Below are 19,557 nucleotides of genomic sequence, written 5' to 3'. Positions count from 1 at the left end.
GTGTAAATAATGCATTACAAAATCCTTAAGTTCCTTAGGAAGGACTGAAGAGTGTGAAATCAGGGATCCTGCCTAAAGCCGTCACTCTCCATGCATTTCAGCTCCAAGAAGGCACCCAAATGCCACAAAATTCTCATCCAGAATAAAAGTTCTTTTTTGGCATCATCAGTCAGAAGATACCACTCACAGCATCATGGGATTTAAGGGAGAAAGTATGTTTACCTTGACAGATGACCACGTTACTTCAAGGCATGTGGTAGTCTGACTCTTGTACTGTTGCCAGGTACTCCTTTGCATGTTGGGTGCTGACTATTCCAAATGGGTTCAGACGGAAGTGATGTTAAATTAAAACTATTTTCAGTCCTAAGAAACAAGTCTTGTTTATTAAAAAAAAAAAAATCTTGAAAATACTTTCACAAGCATATATACACATTCATAGAGACACTATGGCTTTAATCTTTTGGACTTAAACCCAGTCTTATCTCTATAATCTTAAAAATAAAAAAGATAGTGGTTTAAATTACAGAAATCACACATCAGCAAAGTTACACATCAGCAGTAACATTTAGATCGTTACATTTGGTGTAAAGACAAACAAAACAGTAAACCAGGTTTCAATAAGAATAAAATTATTTTAAAAAGGTATGTTCTAATTAGAAGAAATAAAAATAATCTTAGAAGGTTAAAAATGATTTTATTGTAGGTTGAACACTGTTGGAGAAAATAATTAATCATAGCAGTTTTTGGGTTACCTCAAGGGTTGAATTTGCATTTCCCTAGAATACTACCATAAATAATTATTATTCATTGCTTGCTCCAGACATAATCCAAACTAGTACATTGATTACTTGAAATGAAAAGTTAATTCAATATTGCAGAAATGCCAACTGTTAATTTGTTTTGTTGTTCTTTATTTCAATGGGATTCTCAAGAGTAAGGAGAGTGGGGTTAGATCACTAAATGCTGATAAAATAATATTTTAGACAAGTTTAAGAAAAAAAAAAAAGGAAGAAAATCTCCATCATGTGCCTCTATTGAAAGGTCTAATTTGTACATAATGTATTAGTGGTATTCAGAAACCAACAGAAGAGGTACTGCATTCAGAAGTTGATTGCAAGAGTCCAAGCAGGCTGCTTGGCCAATACTAAGTGTTTACATCTACTTAATGCTGTGCCATGAGAATCCTTCCTTTGGACAGCCACATCCCCAAAAGAACTAATCCTAGTATATATGCTAAGCATGGTGGTCAAACAACATCTTTCTTACATGACACTGAAAGCCCTCAACAGCAAAGCGAACAGCTTTTACTCTGGACTGTTCCCTCTTGGCTTTAGAAATATCAGTAATGCTTCATCCTTCCAACACAACTATCAGATATATTAAATGCATTTTACTGAGAAGAATAAACCAAAACCCATAGCTCCCTTATGAGGTAGGTAAGTCAGATTCTTTCCACTTTCAAGCAGAAAACTGAGGGACACTACAGCTAAGTCCGTGACACTGCTTGAACCCAGTCCTCCTCACAGTAATTTATTCTAATAAGGAGATCATGCATAAAAATGAAGTAATACAAATATACAACTGGATTGGTATTCCTATCAAAATATATAAACTTTACCTGTAACAGTTTACTTCATTCTACTGACACACTGGCCAATAAACATAGTATAATAAAGTCTGATAAGGAAAACATTATAATGGTTTTATAAAAACCTGAAATGAATCCTTGATGGACTTAATTCATTTGGTACACAGAATCTCACAGACTTTAAAAAAAAAAAAAAAAAGAAAAATTAGATCATCTTGTAAGACTGTTAGACTGAGGCTGACGTTTCATTTGATAATGGGGCAGATTTGACAGCATTTACTGCACTGGCTGCAAAAACTCCGACACAAACACAGCTTCTGCATAATCCTCACAAACATCCTGCAGCTCTGCTGCCACGTCACACAGGGCTTCTTCTGTTAGTTGCTCTGCAAGACTGAGGGAAAGGGAGGGAAATAAAGGAAAATGTTCAGAAAGTTAGATTTCAAATTCCAGTCATTCATTCCATTGATATCAATGCTCTGATTTTAAAAGGCAAATACTCATGTTTTTTCATTCTTTCTACTGCGCAGCCCAAGAAAAGATCTGATATGTGTTGCATAGGATATCAGAAATTCTTTCCTCATCCTGGTTCATAGCAAAGGACATACTTTAGGCTTAGAAGTGTTGAGAGATCTCAGTGCTTCCTTTTTCCAAACTCTTAGATACTAATCTTGCTTTGGGAATAAGAGTTAACATACTATGGTGCTTATCCAAAGGCCACTGAAGTAAATGGGAAGCTTCTTAATGATTTTAGCTGCCACTGAATCAGGCCTTACTGAGAGCAATAAAGGAAAAGCAAGATGAGAAATTTTAATTTTCACTGATCTCTGGACCACAGTAGATGTTACAGAAGGGAAAACTATTTTAGTGTAAGAACACAATTATTTGCTGGCCTCTTCAAGACTTCTCTTGAGTTTTGCACATATTCTAAAATATCATAAACTTCATCTTTCTAAGATCTCTTGAGCATTCTAGGGGAGTGTTTCTTTCAAACATTGTGTGATACTGTTTTATACAACAAGATTTATAATGCCCTCTGGTGGTAAGAATAAGTCAGTGAAGCCTGCTAGATAACAGATTGCATTTGTAGTTAGATTTCAAGTAACAAGATGTATCAGGCAAATGGCAGTAGTGTAATGCAGCTGTCAGGAGAGAATCATTGTCATTTAATCCATCTGCCAGTCCCAAAAAGGTGCCAGTCCTACCCAGCCTCACACCACTTGTAAAAAAGGAGTACAGTTCAGAAGGCAGAGTGACAGTACTGAGAACTCACAAGGTGTATTTCAGTGGTTTAGTTCTGTAGATTCAAATACAGTGGTCTAACCACAGTCGTTAAAACCTTTACCTACTTATCCACAGCTGGGCAAATCATCAACACACATGCATGCAAGTCATCTCAAATATTGCAGGACCTGTTCCTGGAAGCGCTGATGCAGGTGCCAAACGTTACTCAAATGAGCTGTATCACCGATTTCAATGCTACTACATTAAAAATGTGTGCAGAAGTTTAAAAAATCTTGTCAATTGAGCCTGATGTCCAATCTGCCAATACAGACAATTATGGCAAACCACTCCATCTACAATCACTGAAGTTAGATTTTATAATTCTTTCTTAATACTCAAGTTTTCTTTCATTTCTCTCTTCCCATAGTCAGAAGTCTTCTGATTTCCACTCTGCAGGGAATTAACGGCCCCTCTATGCCAACTGATGTTGTGCCACTATTTCTTCAGTTTTGAAAGAACAGGACTAGCAATGTTCAAGTTCAGCCTGTATTTCCATGCTTTTTTGGGGCTGGGACTTTACAAGACCAATAGGTGATTTCTGAAACATATCATACATACTGAAAATGATTTCTAGGCAATTGTAGGCAATCACTCAAGAAAAGTGCAAGGAAATGATAGCAGTGATATAATTTAGTTGCTATACCTGTTACTGAGCAATCAAAACACTTATTCAAGCTTCAGCGCAAGGGTGGGTATTTCAGCTTACATTGCCCTGCTTGCTTAGCAGACACTGAGTGTGATAAACAATTTTTCTTTGCCAGGAAGTGAACAGCAGAGAGACTGTTACTTATTGCTTCTTCACCTCTTTTATTTGTACTAAGGGATGGTAAGCCACCTGTGTCACACTTCCCACAGTGAACTCCATGAAGCACGAAGACTTGGGGAAGAGGAAGCACTGAAATCTGCACTAAGTGGTCTCTTTTTACAAAAATATCTACTGTTGTCCCATGAAACATCAACTTCATAATCCCTTACCACGAAGATTAAAATTTGCAGTTATTTACAGTGCTTTATTTCTTTTTTCACTCAGAAAAAAAAAAGTTAATTTTGTTTTTTTTCAATTTACCTGTTGATGATAGTCTTCTGAAAATAATTTAAGTTACCCTCTATTTCACACAGTTGTGTTTGTGGTAACACCATAGAAAGATGTGGAAAATAATCACTCCTCCAGGACATTCTGCTCCCATATCCTTTCATTTTATCCAACTGCCTTAAAAATCCATGAACACCAAATACCAGTAGAGAAACAGTCCAATAGCCAACTGCTTCTGGCTTTCAATTTGGAATTTAAATGGCCCCCTCCCCACTCCTTTCCTGAATAAGGACAGAAAAACCTGTTCATCAGCTGATACATTCACTTCAAAAACACAAAGACAGTTCATATACCTCTCAGCAATCTGCCATGGATTGAAACTGCCTACCGCCTCATGGGAAATAAGCTTTAAGTGATGCTTGTATCTGCTGTTATACTCCAAGATGCTATGGAGCATATGCTTTGGCACAGACAGAGACACATGGCAGTCTTTCTGTAGAGAATTCAGAGTCAAGAGCTGCAGAATGTCATTTCCAGTCTGCAATTTCTCCTCTGCTCCGTTTTCATCAACATCACTGCAAATATAAAATAGTCATTAAGCCAGAACTAGATTTTCAGTATCTTTTTGAAGAATTAGAAAATCTCTTCAAATAGTAAACAGAATTTTCTATAATGAAAACACTATAATGAAGACACACAGCTCATATGCACCACAGTTTAGTACAGGGCCGAGTATTCTACTTACTTGCCGTTAAAAGGTTTTTCAAACAAAATGTCCACTTCTGGCTCTGTGATTCCGTTTAATTTGGTTATCTGAATTGGATGAGGAGATATAGGTCGTTCAGCTATTGACGCAATTTGTTGCTCTAGAAGGAAGAAAATAACATTTAAATTGTTTCTTTGAAAAAGAAAAACTAAATTTACTGCAGATAAGCCCTCACAAAGACTTTTGCTGCTTTTAAGAGAAAGTCCTTCAGGTAAGTAAAGTATTGAAAATGACAAGCCCCTAAAATGTAAACTCAATACAGGATTTCCAAGAGCTCAGTGTATTAAAGCTCAGCATTTTAGAAATCCTACCTTCAGTATAAGTAGTTTGTTGTGTCAGTGGATACTTCTAGAGGAGAGAGAGAAAATACCACTCTAAAACTGGTGTAGTCTATTAAGCTTGGCAGTAAATCCAAGACATGGAAAAAAAAAAATCCAACAAGATTTCGGCTAAGTCTTCACCAGTCTTATTGTGAGATTTTCCAACTGATGTAAAACAACAGTTCCATTAAACTTAGTATGTGATCAGAGAGCTTGGAAAAATCAGTGTAGCTTCACTGTCCTACTCAATCAAATAGTAGGGTAAAAAACAGAGCAGAGGGGTGGGAAAAACAGCAAGCATAAACCACCCTTATTAGCATGCCACTGTGGCAGACAATATTAAAGTATGTGCACTTACCTATGGGAAACATCAAACTATTGTTTGGAACGCTACCTTTCATTAGTGAGCAGTTTCCTACTAATATTACTTAGGTCCCTCCCAATTAAAAATCTAATCTGATGTGAAAAGTTAGTTATATCTTTCATCTGAAGGACTTTACATTCTTCATTTATTTTCTGTCCAATAAAAACAAGTAGGAAAAATGTGATTAATGTGAACTGGAAGCATGCAAACTGTGGGTTTTTTCAAGGGTTAAATACTTTTTGCTGAAACACATTGGATAATGAATTCTGTACAGAAAAATCCAGATTTTCTGACGCTCTAAAAAATGCTGCAAGATCTAAAAAAAAAATATCACTATCACTTGAAAGGAATAAGGAAAGAGAAAAATCTTCTAAGCTTAAGTAATTTAATATTATCTTCTGCATACCACCAGAAAAACCTTAAACTGTCATGGATTCACTGCTGCACTAATATTTACCCAATGTTTACTCTTTAATTCTAAGCCATTTAAACTGATAGTTTATTAAAACAAAGGAAAGAAAATGGGAGAAGCAAACTAGAAGATAAATACCTGCTTGCTCCTGCCTAAGCAAATCAACAGCAGGAACAAAACGAGGCTGTTTCACTATACCTTACCTCAGCCTGTGAACTCGTAAGAATAGATTTGAATTCCTCAGCATGAAAATTATTACTGCTAAGTAATTAATGGTGTTTCAAAGGAATCAAGCCAAATGAGAACACATAAAATACTCAAGATTAAGATTTACCAGTGCCTTTCTCAAAACTAAAGACAGGTAAGTCATGAAGAGCTGACCACGAAAACAAGTGAAGTGGCTTTAGGATACCTCAGACTTAGAAAGTAAACTAGCTGTCTTCTGGAATAAATTCAGGTATCTTACAGATGAATTGGAGCCTATGTACTTACGGAATATCATCTTCACTGCACAAAAGTCATTACATTTTGGTAGAAAAGAAAATACCTAAGCTAACAAATGACAAATGCCTAGTAGAGGGACAACATTCAAACTTAACATTTGATAATTGGATGCGTGAAAGATTCCTATCCTTCAGCTAAGTTGCACTAGCAGTGCTTTCCATGCAAATGCAGCCCCAATAAAGCCAAGTAGAAAATGACAGCTTGTCCTCAGAAGAGATCCTTCCTCTTTAAAATATTGATTTTAGAACTATATTTTAGAAACAGTTCTCTGAAAGGAGTACCTATAGTAAGAAATGTGCCTGGATGGTGCTATTTGATGACACATAGTCCAATGATTTGTGATTTCAAAACATCTGAATTCAAAGATACAGATTACAGGAAAAACATGTTGCATTAAAAAGACACTTACCCATTTTGGCTTCCTGGGCCCAGAACTCCAAATCACTGTACACAATCTGGGTGAATCTCCTGCGTACATCCTCCTGGTATCTCTGGTTTTGAACACACAAAATTAATCAATCAATGCACACTTAGTAGTTCAACTGTACTACTTATCACTCAATAGGAAAGCAGGACATGATCCTCCTCAGTCAAAAGAGGCTTGTTTTGCCTAGTTAACGTTACACAGAAAGGGGGAGGGGGATGAAATCACAAATAATCATCTCCTTCAAAATGCCATACTTGAAGACTCAACTAGTTGCCAGTACCATGACAACTCCTCACATTTCAGATCGACAGCAGATAGCCAAACAACTGAACGGCCCTCCCGCTGTTCCTGCCTTTCCAACAGTGAATTCAAATGTGTGTTTTAAGTGCCTCATATGGATAAGGACACCCCACAATGTAAGCTTCATGCTTCCAACTTATGAATAGATGTCTAGAAGTAAACAGCACTAAACTCAGTAGTTCTAAGTTATGATAAATTTCACTGAACAGGAAGGTTAAATGGGACTTGAATCAAAAACTATAGAAAAGCTGATCAAAGAAAAATTTTTATGAAAATATATGAGAATATATGAGAATATATGAGAAAGTTCAAGTCAAGTAAATGATAGCCTCATGAACATTTACATAGAAAGATGGATAAATGGGCACAGATAACCATGAATTAGTCTGACTTCCCCATGTTGCCCTGTAAAATATTTTGGATTGCAAGAGCATATTTCCTTGAGATGCTCATGCTACTTGAAAACTAGGATCCTATATAAAAAAAACAATTGAAAACAACCCCAAACTCTAAATTCATAAATCTTCAAATACTCTCCAATCCATGAGACAATCAACATAATTGCCATACTGATTCACATATGATGATCTAAACCACAAAATCTTGAGGTGGGAAGCAAACTCAGGTCTACTAACTCTAAAGCAAGCAATAAAACCATTAAAGCAAACATTCTTCTTATATTCTTACACTACATTTTGCTGGAAGTGCAGACTCCTTCCAAGTCTTTCATTTCATACTCTGATCCCAGTCAGACTTTGCTTCATTTAAGAATCTAGATACTTACAGATATTACAATTTATGGACAGTAAACAAGAAAATGGCACTAACGAAACCAATCAAGAGAGAAAATCTTACTTCAATTTCTTCCATTCTTTGCAACATTGACTCCACACCATGAGTGTCAGCCATAAGCAGAGCCTCAGTCTGGAGTCTCTCATGATGCTCCATACTCCACAGTTCCTGGGCGGTATCTTCCAAAAGATCATCCAATAGCTTTTCACTCAGAATATCTGCATTTGCTGCAACCTGCTATTTAAAAAAAAATAATAACAAAACCACATAGCCAATGCAAGAAAGAAAGAAAGGAAAAGAAAAAAAAAACCAAAACCAACTGGGGGAAAATAATGCTTACAAATCAAACACTTCTTACAGCAGCTCATGAAAATAATGCAATTGTCATTTCAACTTTTCCCTTCAATGAAAATCCAAATAAATTCCTGTTTTCCTTCCACCCACACAATAAGCCAAATCCATAAAAACAGCTTAGTATGTTCCTACCAATAAAATCAATGAATATGGAAAAAGTTTGCTACACTACTATGTTACCAAATTGAAGACAAAACTGTCACGGGTTCAGAGATCTCCCAGGAATTCAAGAAAGTGAAGTGAAGGCCCTCATCTTACACATTTAACTTCTCACAGAGGAACAGTCTCACAGCAGCTCCAGGTGGTAATAAGTAAATATATAGGATCCAGACCACAGCCGTAGGTTTCAGTTGTGTCCAATTTTACCAATTGGCCATGGTACAATATCACTATTCATTTACCTGTATTATTCTATATGAAAACATTTTTTCCCCTAAGCAACTTCATGCATTCAAGGTTATATCAAGCAAAAAATATACAAAAGAGATGATGCCAGAAAGAGCATTCTCATTGTTTGATATTGTACATGGTTACAAAACAATACTTTAGAAGGCACACATGCCCATACAATGACACTGTTTTAAAGATGTGGCTTATGTAAGTTGAAATTGCTAAGTTTGGGAAACGAGTACTACTTTTCCAGATGCATTCTGCTATACGGCAAAGAGAAAAATTAATCGGAAATGTCAAACTGCTTTACTCTATGGCATACAGATAGAGTATACCTTCTCAGCTGCATGAGTTAAAAGGTGGTTTATAAATGAAGAATTCTTCAAATGCCAGTTTGTTTCCAGGGAGAGATTGATCTTCTAAATAAAATGTAAATCCTCTCATGATAATCAAGCTTTCTGTATTATTAGTCATTAATATTACTGGTCCAAATTTATTTAGTCATTATATATGGTATTATCAGAATTATTAAAATAATCTTACCAAGTCCAGTCACGTTCAGCGTGAAACTGTTATGACCATTCAGAAAAAACTTAATGCATCTACTTGACAAGAAGCTAACAAATTGTCCAAAACTGTGTTGACTACATAAATATGACTTGCATTAAGTTGAAAAGAAACTGTGTCGCGCCTTTATAAATGTTTTACAGCTCTAAAGGCATCCTTCAAACAGTGGCATGAGCTCGACTGTACTACCTGTGTCCTATTTAATAGAGGTTCTAAGCGCTCCTGTACTGCCTTCTCAACTTTGTCTGCATACTGGGTTGGAGAAGCACTTTGTGACCTACACAAAAAAGAACAAATGACAATGCCATTCTGAAACTTAGTATGACAATAATTTAAAACAATCCAAACACATAAATTTACTTTTTGGAGGACTAGTGGGAGTGGGAAGAAGACCATATCAGGTCTGACACCATTTATTAGCTCTTCAAAGTAAGTCATTACCTTAACTTTTGTATTTTTTTCATTTCTCCTCTGCTAAGGTCAGTTAGAACCTTCGCTCTTCTTGAAGTTTCTGCGTCAAGCCATGCAAGTCTACAAAAATAAAACAGTAACACAGACGGTTACAAAATACACATTCTAACAAGTGAAGAATGAAATCATATGATTCTGAGTATTCGTTTAGAAAACTTGCAAAAAACTTTAAAGAGAAAATTAATACTGACTTTAAGACCATATAAGCCAGGAAATTCTGTTGAGATCCAGGGATCTTCAATGATGTTTCTGCTACTGGCAAACAGGCAACTTCATGGCTATCCACAAATACTGCCCGGAGAGATGAGCTCCTTATCTTACCATGCACACTGCTTAGTACAGATCCACAAATGGCAGTTCCAAAGCAAACTAAATTTGGGGAGCCCTGGTCTACCAGATGCTGAATATGGTTTAAAATAAACAAACCTGTACTCCATTACTGGCTAGGACAAAGACATCTCTTTTGTCCTTCTGGAACAGGGAGTCATATTTACCATCTCAGTGCAGTGAATATCCATGCTGCATGCTGCGTGTTTTGTCGATGCTCTGCCTAGCAGAGTTTGGCCTGCGACTCCCAGACAATACTTGGACCTGACCCAGGAAAAAGCATCAAGTGACGGCTCTTCCCAGGCTGTATGAATGAAGCCACTTTGTGCCGACTGGGAAAAGAATACAACTGTCTGGTAACGAGCTGTGCTGTGCCACTTGCCTTTGTGGTTTGACAGCCAGGCCAAATCCATCCTACTTACTAGTACAGATACAGGAAAGCAGGGTAAAGACAGGTTCCACCAGACCGTGAACATACCGCTTAGGTGAAACAGGTGGAGCTGCAGGCTTTGGAGGCATGCAGGGTATTCTGCTCTCCTTAACAAGTCGTTTGTTCTCTTTTAGCTGGAAAGCGATAGTTGTCTCTTGAAATCGGGCATGTTTTCCTTGAGGCTGTACCTGTCTTGATTTCAGAGATTTCGGCATTCCCTTAAAATTAACACAATCACATTAAATGTGATTAAAAACATATATTCTAGTTGTTGAATTTTTAAAGTATTTTGCATTCTGCTTCAGTATTTGTCTTGAGGTCATGCCTGCTGGCTTTGTTGCACAGTTGACATATGTGGAGGTTTTACAACTGATTTAAAAGGACTGAACAGAACATATGCTTAATTCTGCAACTATTATTTTTGCAAATATTCCAATTTTTCCAATATTGCTCTTTATGGGAAAAAACTTCTTTTGAAATTTTCAGAATTAGACTTTATGTTAACTCTTAGTAAATCCAATTAGAAGGTTTCCAAGGTAACATTTTATTCAGCCATGAAACTGTAATATTGCCATATTTGTATTGGCTACAAGGACACTCAGACTAGTCCCCTCCATATGAATTATTGAAATGCTTAACCTTCCTCTTCACAGTCTTCATAGATAGATAGATAGACAGACAGACAGACAGACGATAGGGGAAGCAGTAAAAGTTACGTATGCATACATCTATGTTACTGTATCAGATCTGATTTTTCGAGCTGAAGGTGATACTCTGAGGAAGGGAAAAAAAAGCATTTAATAAAAAATCCCAACTATTTGCAAAATTTAGCACTTTGAAATATTCTTTAAAGAACTCATTTGTTTGCATTACAGAAGCCTCATGCTGGTTGCAAGAAGGACTTACTAGAAACCAGAATACGTATTGTGAAGTTTTATAATTTCTGTAATCAATTAAGTAAATCTGCCTTACTAACACTAGCATTAGCACAACATTACTGCTGAGTGCATTCTTCATGACAGAGGATGACCAATAAAAGGAAAATATTTCAGCTTTATTTTCAAGTTGAAAAATAACCATGCTAATTTCAAACATGAAACTAGCTTCAGCACAAGTTTTCCTTGCTAATTCTGTTAATCATTGTTTCTAGTTGTACAGTGCGTTTCCAAGGAACAATAACTCTGCTTTCAAACAAAGTCTGATAAAATAGTCATAACGACTAGAAATAATGTAGGCAGATGCGAAAGTTTATCCCCCTATGCCTCCTAGCTCAAAATAGAAAAATTGTGAGGAAGTGAAAAGCTTGACAGTGTCTTAAGTTATATAACAAATCCCAGAGAACATGTAGAAGAAAGCATAGATTCTTTTATCACTTCCATACCTGTGATTTTGCAGGTAATAACACGCCTTTCTTCTTCAATGGGCCACTTTCAAGGATGGGATCTTTTCTAACAGCTCTTGCTCTCGTGGGTGCACCTATGCTTCCTTGTAAAGTGGCATTTCTCTCTGGAGTAGGTGGGTCATTTTCTTCTTGGAATTTATTGTGCAATATATAAGCACAACTGTTTGCCTTCTGAACTGCTGAAATATTTGCAATATGTCAATGTTTATCTGTGTCAAAAATAATAAATAAACTTTCAACTCTAAGTTGAAAAGAGCAAGAATCATCTTTATTTCCACATTTGATACTTCTGTTAGGCTAGGTATACCTAATCATGAACTTTCAAACTTCACCATAATTTAAAATAATAAAAGAAAAAAACCCACCAAAACCAACAAAAACTTGTATTTCCTGACAAGTATTAAACAATTGTCTTTCTTACACCACTTCAATGAACAGGAGATTTTGAGGTTTGTGTGCATATACATATTTATATGTATATAGATATTTGAAAATACACATATACATGCAAATCATGGAAAAGCCTTTTGGTAGTAATTGTCATATGAGGCCTAGGCCGTGGTAACAAAACATTCTTTTTTAGGCAGGAAGACATGTGGAAATCATTAGATGTTTGTCAATACGCTGTCTCTCTGGACTGCCAAAGATAAATTAATCTCATAGAATTTTTCTCGCCCTTACATAGGGGTAGAAAGGAATACTTACTATTATAGTAAAAAACAGTATGAGGTATAAGAAAGACACCCCAAAAAAGAAAGAGAATTAATATAGGTTATATAAGAATGTAATAAGCCATAATGGCTTTCATGACGTGTCAAAATACTTCAGGTGGTAAATTTATCTAACACCACCCTGAGAAAGAATAAAGCTCATTTCCTTTCATATATGAAGTAAAAGAACAAGAAAATAAACCAATTCCCAAAGGTTGCATGGCAAACTAGTAGTGAAAAAAACCAGTCTTCAGCTTAACTATCAGTTAACGTGTCTCTAGGTACTGAAACTGTGATTACTGTGCAGAAGACATTAATGAACTGGCAAGAATAAAACACAGCCACCCCTCTCAAAATAGAGAAATTGCACAAACCAAGCAGATTCTGAGCCAAGACTTCAGTACCTTTTTGCACTGTAAACAGTTAAATAATGATAGTTTTGTTGGAGATTTGCCAACAGTCAGCAACTTTGCATTCCAAAATAATATATTTATACAGAATTATCTAGGTAGATATTTAGAAATATTCTGTGTGCACCATTAATGTCAACTTGTAAACTGCCATTTAGGTGTACACTGCAGAAAAACAATCCAAGTGTAGCCCATGGTAAAAGAACTGGACAAAAATAGGAAGAACATGATGATAACAATAATATAGTTATAAAGAGGCATATAAACCTGCAGGTCTGTCATCTCAGGGAAACAGCTGAAAAAAAAATGCCTCACAAGGCTATGTGAATCTGATAACTATATACGGGCTGTCAGAGACTTCTGACCAACAATATGTAACATACTACAAAATTGAACTGCAGATGGTAAGTTAACTGAGAAAAATGTATTTAGTAATTCAAAACACAAACCAGTCAAGAGACTCCTGGCAGCTGGAGGTCTTCTATGTTCTTGTCCATGCTGTCCCTTTAAGATCAGAGGTTCGTTTTCTCCTTTTGGAGATGTAAGCTGCTTTTTGGCTGGAAATGTCTCAGTGTTCCTTGGAGATTTGCCCTGAGATGCTGAAATACATTTCTTCATTTTTTGGGGTGTTTGTTTCTTTTCTAGCAGTGAATCCAGATCCTGCACCAAATATTTAGAATTTTGATTAGTCTCTCAGTAAACCTGATGTAATAATGAGAAGCAAAGGCAAGAGATTCTAAGTAGTTGGAACTTTTTTGGTGTGGTTTTCATTTTTTTGTTTGTTTGTTTGTTTTTGTGGTAGTGATGATTCCTGGTAGGTTGTTCACGCAGAGGCTTCTTCATATTATTAACTTAAATCTTACAGAAAATGCTTGCATTTTTGTATTTACAATTTACTCCAGCAAATTATCTGCTCACAGCATGTTCAAAAAGAAATGGAAACAAAAGAAAAAAAAATTAAAAAAAGTCCATGTGACTATGGCAAGACAGACAGATACTATTTCCAATGCTAAGTTCAAACTTAAACAATTCTACCTCCTTTCCTGTTCCCAGGCAGTCAGCGCTGTTACCGTTCTCATAAGCAGTTCAGAACAGTAAAAATGAAAACACAGCTCTTACAGTTAGAAAAATATTTTAAGGAAAAAAAAAAAAAATGGCCATTGTATCAGTTGCTTTTATTCAAATTAATTAAATACTGGTTTCATAATAGTTCAGGTTATATAGGTTCTTACTTTAAAAAAATAAGGTAGGTAGGAACAGCAGCAGGAAACGTGAATCAGAACTTTTCTATTATACCAAGAACATGTTTTAAGATGTCAGATATCACTAACAAAAGCCATTTGAAGGGCATAGAGCTTAAGTAACTTTATCTTCTGCCTGGACAATTCTGCACCCACCACCATGCGTGACACTCAGATGCTCATCACTAATCCTGATGATTAAGCAGTCATTGCAAAACTATAAACATGTGACTTACACCAATGTATAAAATTCAATTCTTTCAGTCCTGAAAATGGCAAACAAATCAGAAACTGGTGCTTTGTTACCACTATCACTATCAGAGGTCATTCTACCAGGAGAACCAATAAAGACAGGAACAGCAGCAACAAGAACAGCAGCAGGTAGCTTCCCTGTTTATGATGCAACTCTACTTTAGACCACCATTATTTAGGAACTTTACAAACATATTAGAAAAAATGGCCTTTAAAAAAAACCCCAAAAACCAATAGCAAGATGTTCTGCCATTTCATGAACACACATGCAGTCTCGTATTTCACATCTTTTCTGCCTTAGCAAAAACAAGATGTTTTTTCCTACCTCAACTTGCAGCAAAATGTCTATAATAATGTCAGAAATGGAAGAATCCACTTCTAGTTTGGCGGAACAGAGAGACAATTGTCGAATGAGACTGCCCAGTTCCTTGTAGTGGGTAGGAATCTGCTGCTCTGTTTGATCTGTAAACTGATGGGCAAATGCATGCAAGGCTCGTACAGCTCCTCTGTGTGCTGCCGCCAATCTGGATACTGCTCGAGACTGGAAAAATGAAAAATAAATGCTTTAATAGCTATAGTTTCTATGAATACTGATACTATTCAAAGAATTGTTGCCAAAATTTCATGGAGAAACACTCCATGATTGGGATAATTCTGATGCATCTGAGGCCATTTGTGAGACCAAACAGGCACTTAAGTAATCTACTAAAGGTACTACACAACAGCAGATCAAGTATCATGCTAGCTTCAGATAAAACAGCCTGGTTATAACATATTCTGATGTTTCTACTACCTATGCCAACAGAGTACTGTAGTCATGGGCTTGATCCTAATGTGCAGCAATTGCACAAACACAGAACATTCTCTGTCCTCCAGTTTTTGTTACAGAAGAAAATAGAAAGCGATGGTAAAGCACAAGAGAACAACAGGACAACATTGGCCAAACAGTAGGCATGATCTCAGTACTATCTTTCTGAAAGATGCTGGCAGAGAAGAAAATCAGAAAGGATGCTTATAAGACTGAGTGACATCAACAGGAAATTAAAAAAGTAGCCAAGAGTAGAACACACTGTTACTCAGAAAAGGAAGTGGAATGAAGAAGGAATTAAAAGCCACATAAAAACAGAAGACCAACAGCTTTTCTCTCGTTTACTGTAGGCAGGTAAGAACTGAGAAGAGGGAAGCAGCAAAAGCAGTATCAGACCAAGTGAGACATCCTTCTGTGAGAATGAGATGAAATGTGCAAGATACAAAGAAAATCTCCCTTCTGGAGAAGGTTCAGGTGTAGCCTACACAATCAAACTCAATTAGCTAGAAAACTTCCTGTCAATAAGTTTACTCACAGTCTGAAGGATAATTATATCTTACCTTTTTAGTATGTTTGATTTTATGAGGACTCAGTTTCTCTAAATCATCCTGAATTTCTTTTACCTGTTTATCAAGAAAAGATGGGGAGAGGGAAAAGTCAGTCAGAATTAGCTCCACATTTATAAATGAACAACTAATCTTCACTGTAACGTCTGAGTGAAAGTCCAAATTTTTCAACAGTGATGCTCATATCTCTGTCCATTCATGAGAGAAATTAGTCGCACCATTCAGATCTAAACTAGAATGCCATGCACATTCAGAGATAACCTGATGGAGTTTCTTTTGTTTCAGTTCATTTCTGTCAAATTCATCATAATAAACTAGCTACTATACATCCCAATTTAAAATGCTGGTTCCTACCTGTTGCTGGAGTACATATAACATCCGAGCTGACCGCGCAGCTTGTTTCTCTCTCCTAGTGCAAAGTCGTTGCTCTTTATCGGGATCTAAAATTTCTCTCTCTCTCCCTAAATATCATGAAACGTAAAGTTTTATGTCTTAATTTAACCTGTGAAAAAATCTCAATTAAGCCATGGTAACAAATATAATTTAGCAATAAGCCCCTTTCATGCAGAACCAATACACAATGTAGCACATATTTTGCAGGGCTCCCTTGAGCAGTAATGCAAGCTAGTTATTTTAACTCTATGTCATGTTTAGAATTTGACTGAACAACAGGCCTGCAGACACCAATATTTTTTCATCCACGTTATTAAATGGCCTACCACTAATTTACTATCATTGCAGGTTGGACTGGAACTCACCACAAACACTCAGAGATACTAAACTCTGCTATTGCTTAAACTGGCTAGCCATTCTAGCTTTTATCTACTTTTGAAAAAAGTAGATGGTTCTCAAAAATCCAGAACTAAATATAGATTCTAATCCAAGCCAAAAAACAGAAAGAAAAACAAATCAACAAACCACTGCACATTCATATAACATAATTATTGTTCAGTCTTACACCTTTTTTAGTCAGTTCTTCGATTTTCTGGACATAGCTCCTCAATTCCTTTTGCAGCCGTCTGACTTCCTGCATATTTTTATTTTCTTTTTTGTTTACATTTGGCTTGGGATCTGGTCCTGTCTCATGGGTGGGTGGAGAGTCTGAAACAGCTGGTATTTGCTTTCCCTCATTTGGTGCGTAGAGATAAACTTTAGCACCAGAAGTGGTAGTCTCCACTTTGGAAGGCTGACCAAGTTTCTGCTGATATTTCAAGTGCGTTTGAGACTTCAGTCCATTTTTATTTTCTGGACTTTCAAATACTTCAGTCTTCTGCTGTTGTGACTTCTGGGCCAACAATGGTTTATTGACAGCATCTCCAAACACTTGCTGTTTCACTTGCTCTTCAAGATGTTTTCGTTTTATGTCTCTTTTGGCTAGCTGAATAGCCAACTTTAGTCTCTCTTCAGATACCACTGAAAACACACCAGAGCTTCTCATGCTGGGGTCCTCACTTCCAGCTAGATTTCTCTGATCATTGGATGCCTTCAGTTTTTCTATTATAATTGGACGGGGGTTAGAGAATCTGAGAGCCAAGTTCTCTGGAACTGCAGGAACATTTCTATTAAACTGGAGCTGTTCCAAAGCATAAAAAAACCCTGATGTTACACAGAACGCTTTACACAGGTGATGTACCTCTAATGTATAACAGTAAGGAAAATGGATCGATCCTTCTTTCATATTAGAATGCATTCTGTCATGATGGTACTTTTTCAATGCATGCAAGGCATTCTGTCCACTCAAATGCCAGTATTCAAAATTATTTTGAATTAAGCATTTAGATCATCTTGTAAATAACATTAGGCACTTACCTGCAACTTAGGGAGGGCAGCTTAGGGAGGGTACACACATTGAAAAATTGGCTCCGAAGTGACTGGGCAATGGAAAATGAATGCCCTTATAAAGATTTTTTTAGAAGTTCTGACCATGAAATTAGTAAGTTATAACAATTAACATTAGTAATATAAATGGGTATGATTATATCATACTGATTTAGTAAGGCATTACTAAATGATGAAGGAGATATGTGACGAAGGAGAAATGGAAAGATGAAAAATGGTACCAGAATAAAGTTTCTAGGTTCTGTTTCCATGTAGTAAAGGAAGAGGTTAAGATAGTATATTGGTTTAGACTGGGATAGAGTTAAATTTCTTCATAGTAGCCTGTATGGGGCTATATTTTGGATTTGCGAAGAAAACAGTGTTGATAGCACAACAATGTTTTAGTTATTGCTGAGCAGTGCTTACACAGCGTCAAGGCCTTTTCTGCTCCTCACGCCGCCCCACCAGCAAGTAGACTAGGGGTAGGCAAGAAATTGGGAGGGGACACAGCTGGCACAGCTGACTCCAGCTGGCAGAAGGGATATCCTGTACCATATGATGTCATGCTCAGCAATAAAAACTTTGAGGAAGGAGGAGGAAAGGGGGGATGTTTCAAGTTACAGCATTCATCTTCCCAAGTCACTGTTACACATAATGAAGCTGCAGAAATGGCTGAACACCTGCCTGCTGATGGAATGTAGTGTATGAATTTCTTATTTTGCTTTGCTTGTGCCCATGACTTTTGCCTTACCTATTAAACTGTCTATATCTCAAACCATGAGTTTTCACACTTTTACTCTTCTGATTCTCTTTCCCATTCCACTGGGGGAGAGTAAGCGAATGGCTGCATGCTTAGCTGCCTACTGGGATTAAACCACTACGACAGGTAAATAATAGTTACAGATGTAGTTTCTGATCTATACCGTTACGAAATGACAGTCAAGATTATGCATGACAGCATCATGAAAGCAAGTATGAAAATTTGACACTCACTAATGGGCTATCTCAGGAAGTGGGTCATAATCATCTTTTTGTAACGATCACAAATGAAAACCAATTCAGCATCACTGCAGAAGTCAAATAATACCTGTGTTTTTAAAGCCTTTGCTTCATTCCTGTATAGCTGGGTAGTGAACGCAAACATAGCATCGGACATAGTTGGCTTGCTTGGTCCCATCACATTGGCTTGATGCTGGAAATGCAGTTATTTGTCCTTTGCTTACAATTACAACTATGAACATAAGAAGAATCATACATTATTTCTGCCTATAAAAGCAATCCTGGATCTGATGTGAATAACAGATAGAGAATGAACCTGAGGAGGCACACAGAAATGGAAAACATCACGTGTACTCATACAGGCGGTACACAAAATGGAGACTACAATCCCACCATTTAAGGCAAAATGTACAATTTATGTCCTTTTGCACACCCCCATGGAGAGCTGAGGAGCACCATTACAGACTATGAGGCTCGCACTATGAACCATAAGAAGACTACTGCAGAACTTTTATAGCTATTACTTACCTAAAAGGGAAATATAAGAAAAGAAAACAGACTAGCAAGATACCCTAAGGCAGTGGTCAAGGCAGCCGGGTCTGTAGAAAAAAATGTTAGTGTCAAAGGAAAACAGATCAAGGGCATGCTCATACCTAAAATTCTTCACAGAAAAGGATTTAAAAAATAACGCGTGGAGACTAACAGAAACATGTCTCCTTCATCTGCCTCTGAGAATTAAAAAATGATCAGGATCCAACGCATAACGGTTAAAACTTTCTATCACAACTGAACTACAGACTTTGTCTCCTCTCCTTAACTCCGCACCTCTCTCCTGGTCTCACAAAACCCCGATTCCCCTGCGGTCCGACCTCCTTCCCGCCGCCCGACCTCCCTCGCGTCCCAGCCCTGTCGGCGACAGCCCCCACTGCACCCGCTTTGCCCTCACAGCATCCCGCCGCTGACGAAGGGCAGCCCGGGCCCGGGCCGGGGGCCTACCGGGACGCTGTTCAAACCTGCTCCAG

General features: G+C 37.1%; 1 protein-coding gene across 14 annotated transcripts; it reads right to left on the bottom strand.

Moving 5' to 3' along the window:
• Positions 1–677: 677 nt before the first annotated feature.
• Positions 678–19,557, bottom strand: KIAA0753 (KIAA0753 ortholog). Of its 14 annotated transcripts, none has more exons than XM_054847880.1 (16): positions 19,482–19,539; positions 19,064–19,134; positions 18,624–18,767; positions 16,679–17,291; positions 16,073–16,179; positions 15,713–15,775; positions 14,670–14,885; positions 13,301–13,511; positions 11,711–11,910; positions 10,378–10,547; positions 9,543–9,632; positions 9,291–9,378; positions 7,854–8,027; positions 6,681–6,762; positions 4,651–4,771; positions 678–4,480 (listed from the first exon to the last, which is right to left on the bottom strand). In XM_054847880.1, exons 3-16 carry the CDS (start codon positions 18,711–18,713, stop codon positions 4,084–4,086), a joined length of 2,622 nt encoding a protein of 873 aa, XP_054703855.1. In that variant the 5' UTR covers positions 18,714–18,767; positions 19,064–19,134; positions 19,482–19,539; the 3' UTR covers positions 678–4,083. The 14 variants fall into 14 exon arrangements, with proteins under 14 accessions (XP_054703855.1, XP_054703856.1, XP_054703860.1 ...); XM_054847881.1 differs by having other exon boundaries at positions 19,467–19,489; XM_054847885.1 differs by lacking the exon at positions 19,064–19,134 and having other exon boundaries at positions 19,532–19,557.

Source organism: Grus americana, chromosome 19, assembly GCF_028858705.1.
Source record: "Grus americana isolate bGruAme1 chromosome 19, bGruAme1.mat, whole genome shotgun sequence".
Taxonomy (NCBI): Eukaryota; Metazoa; Chordata; class Aves; order Gruiformes; family Gruidae; genus Grus; species Grus americana.
The sequence above is the reverse complement of the archived record's forward strand: the minus strand, read 5'-3'. Positions and strand labels throughout refer to the sequence as shown.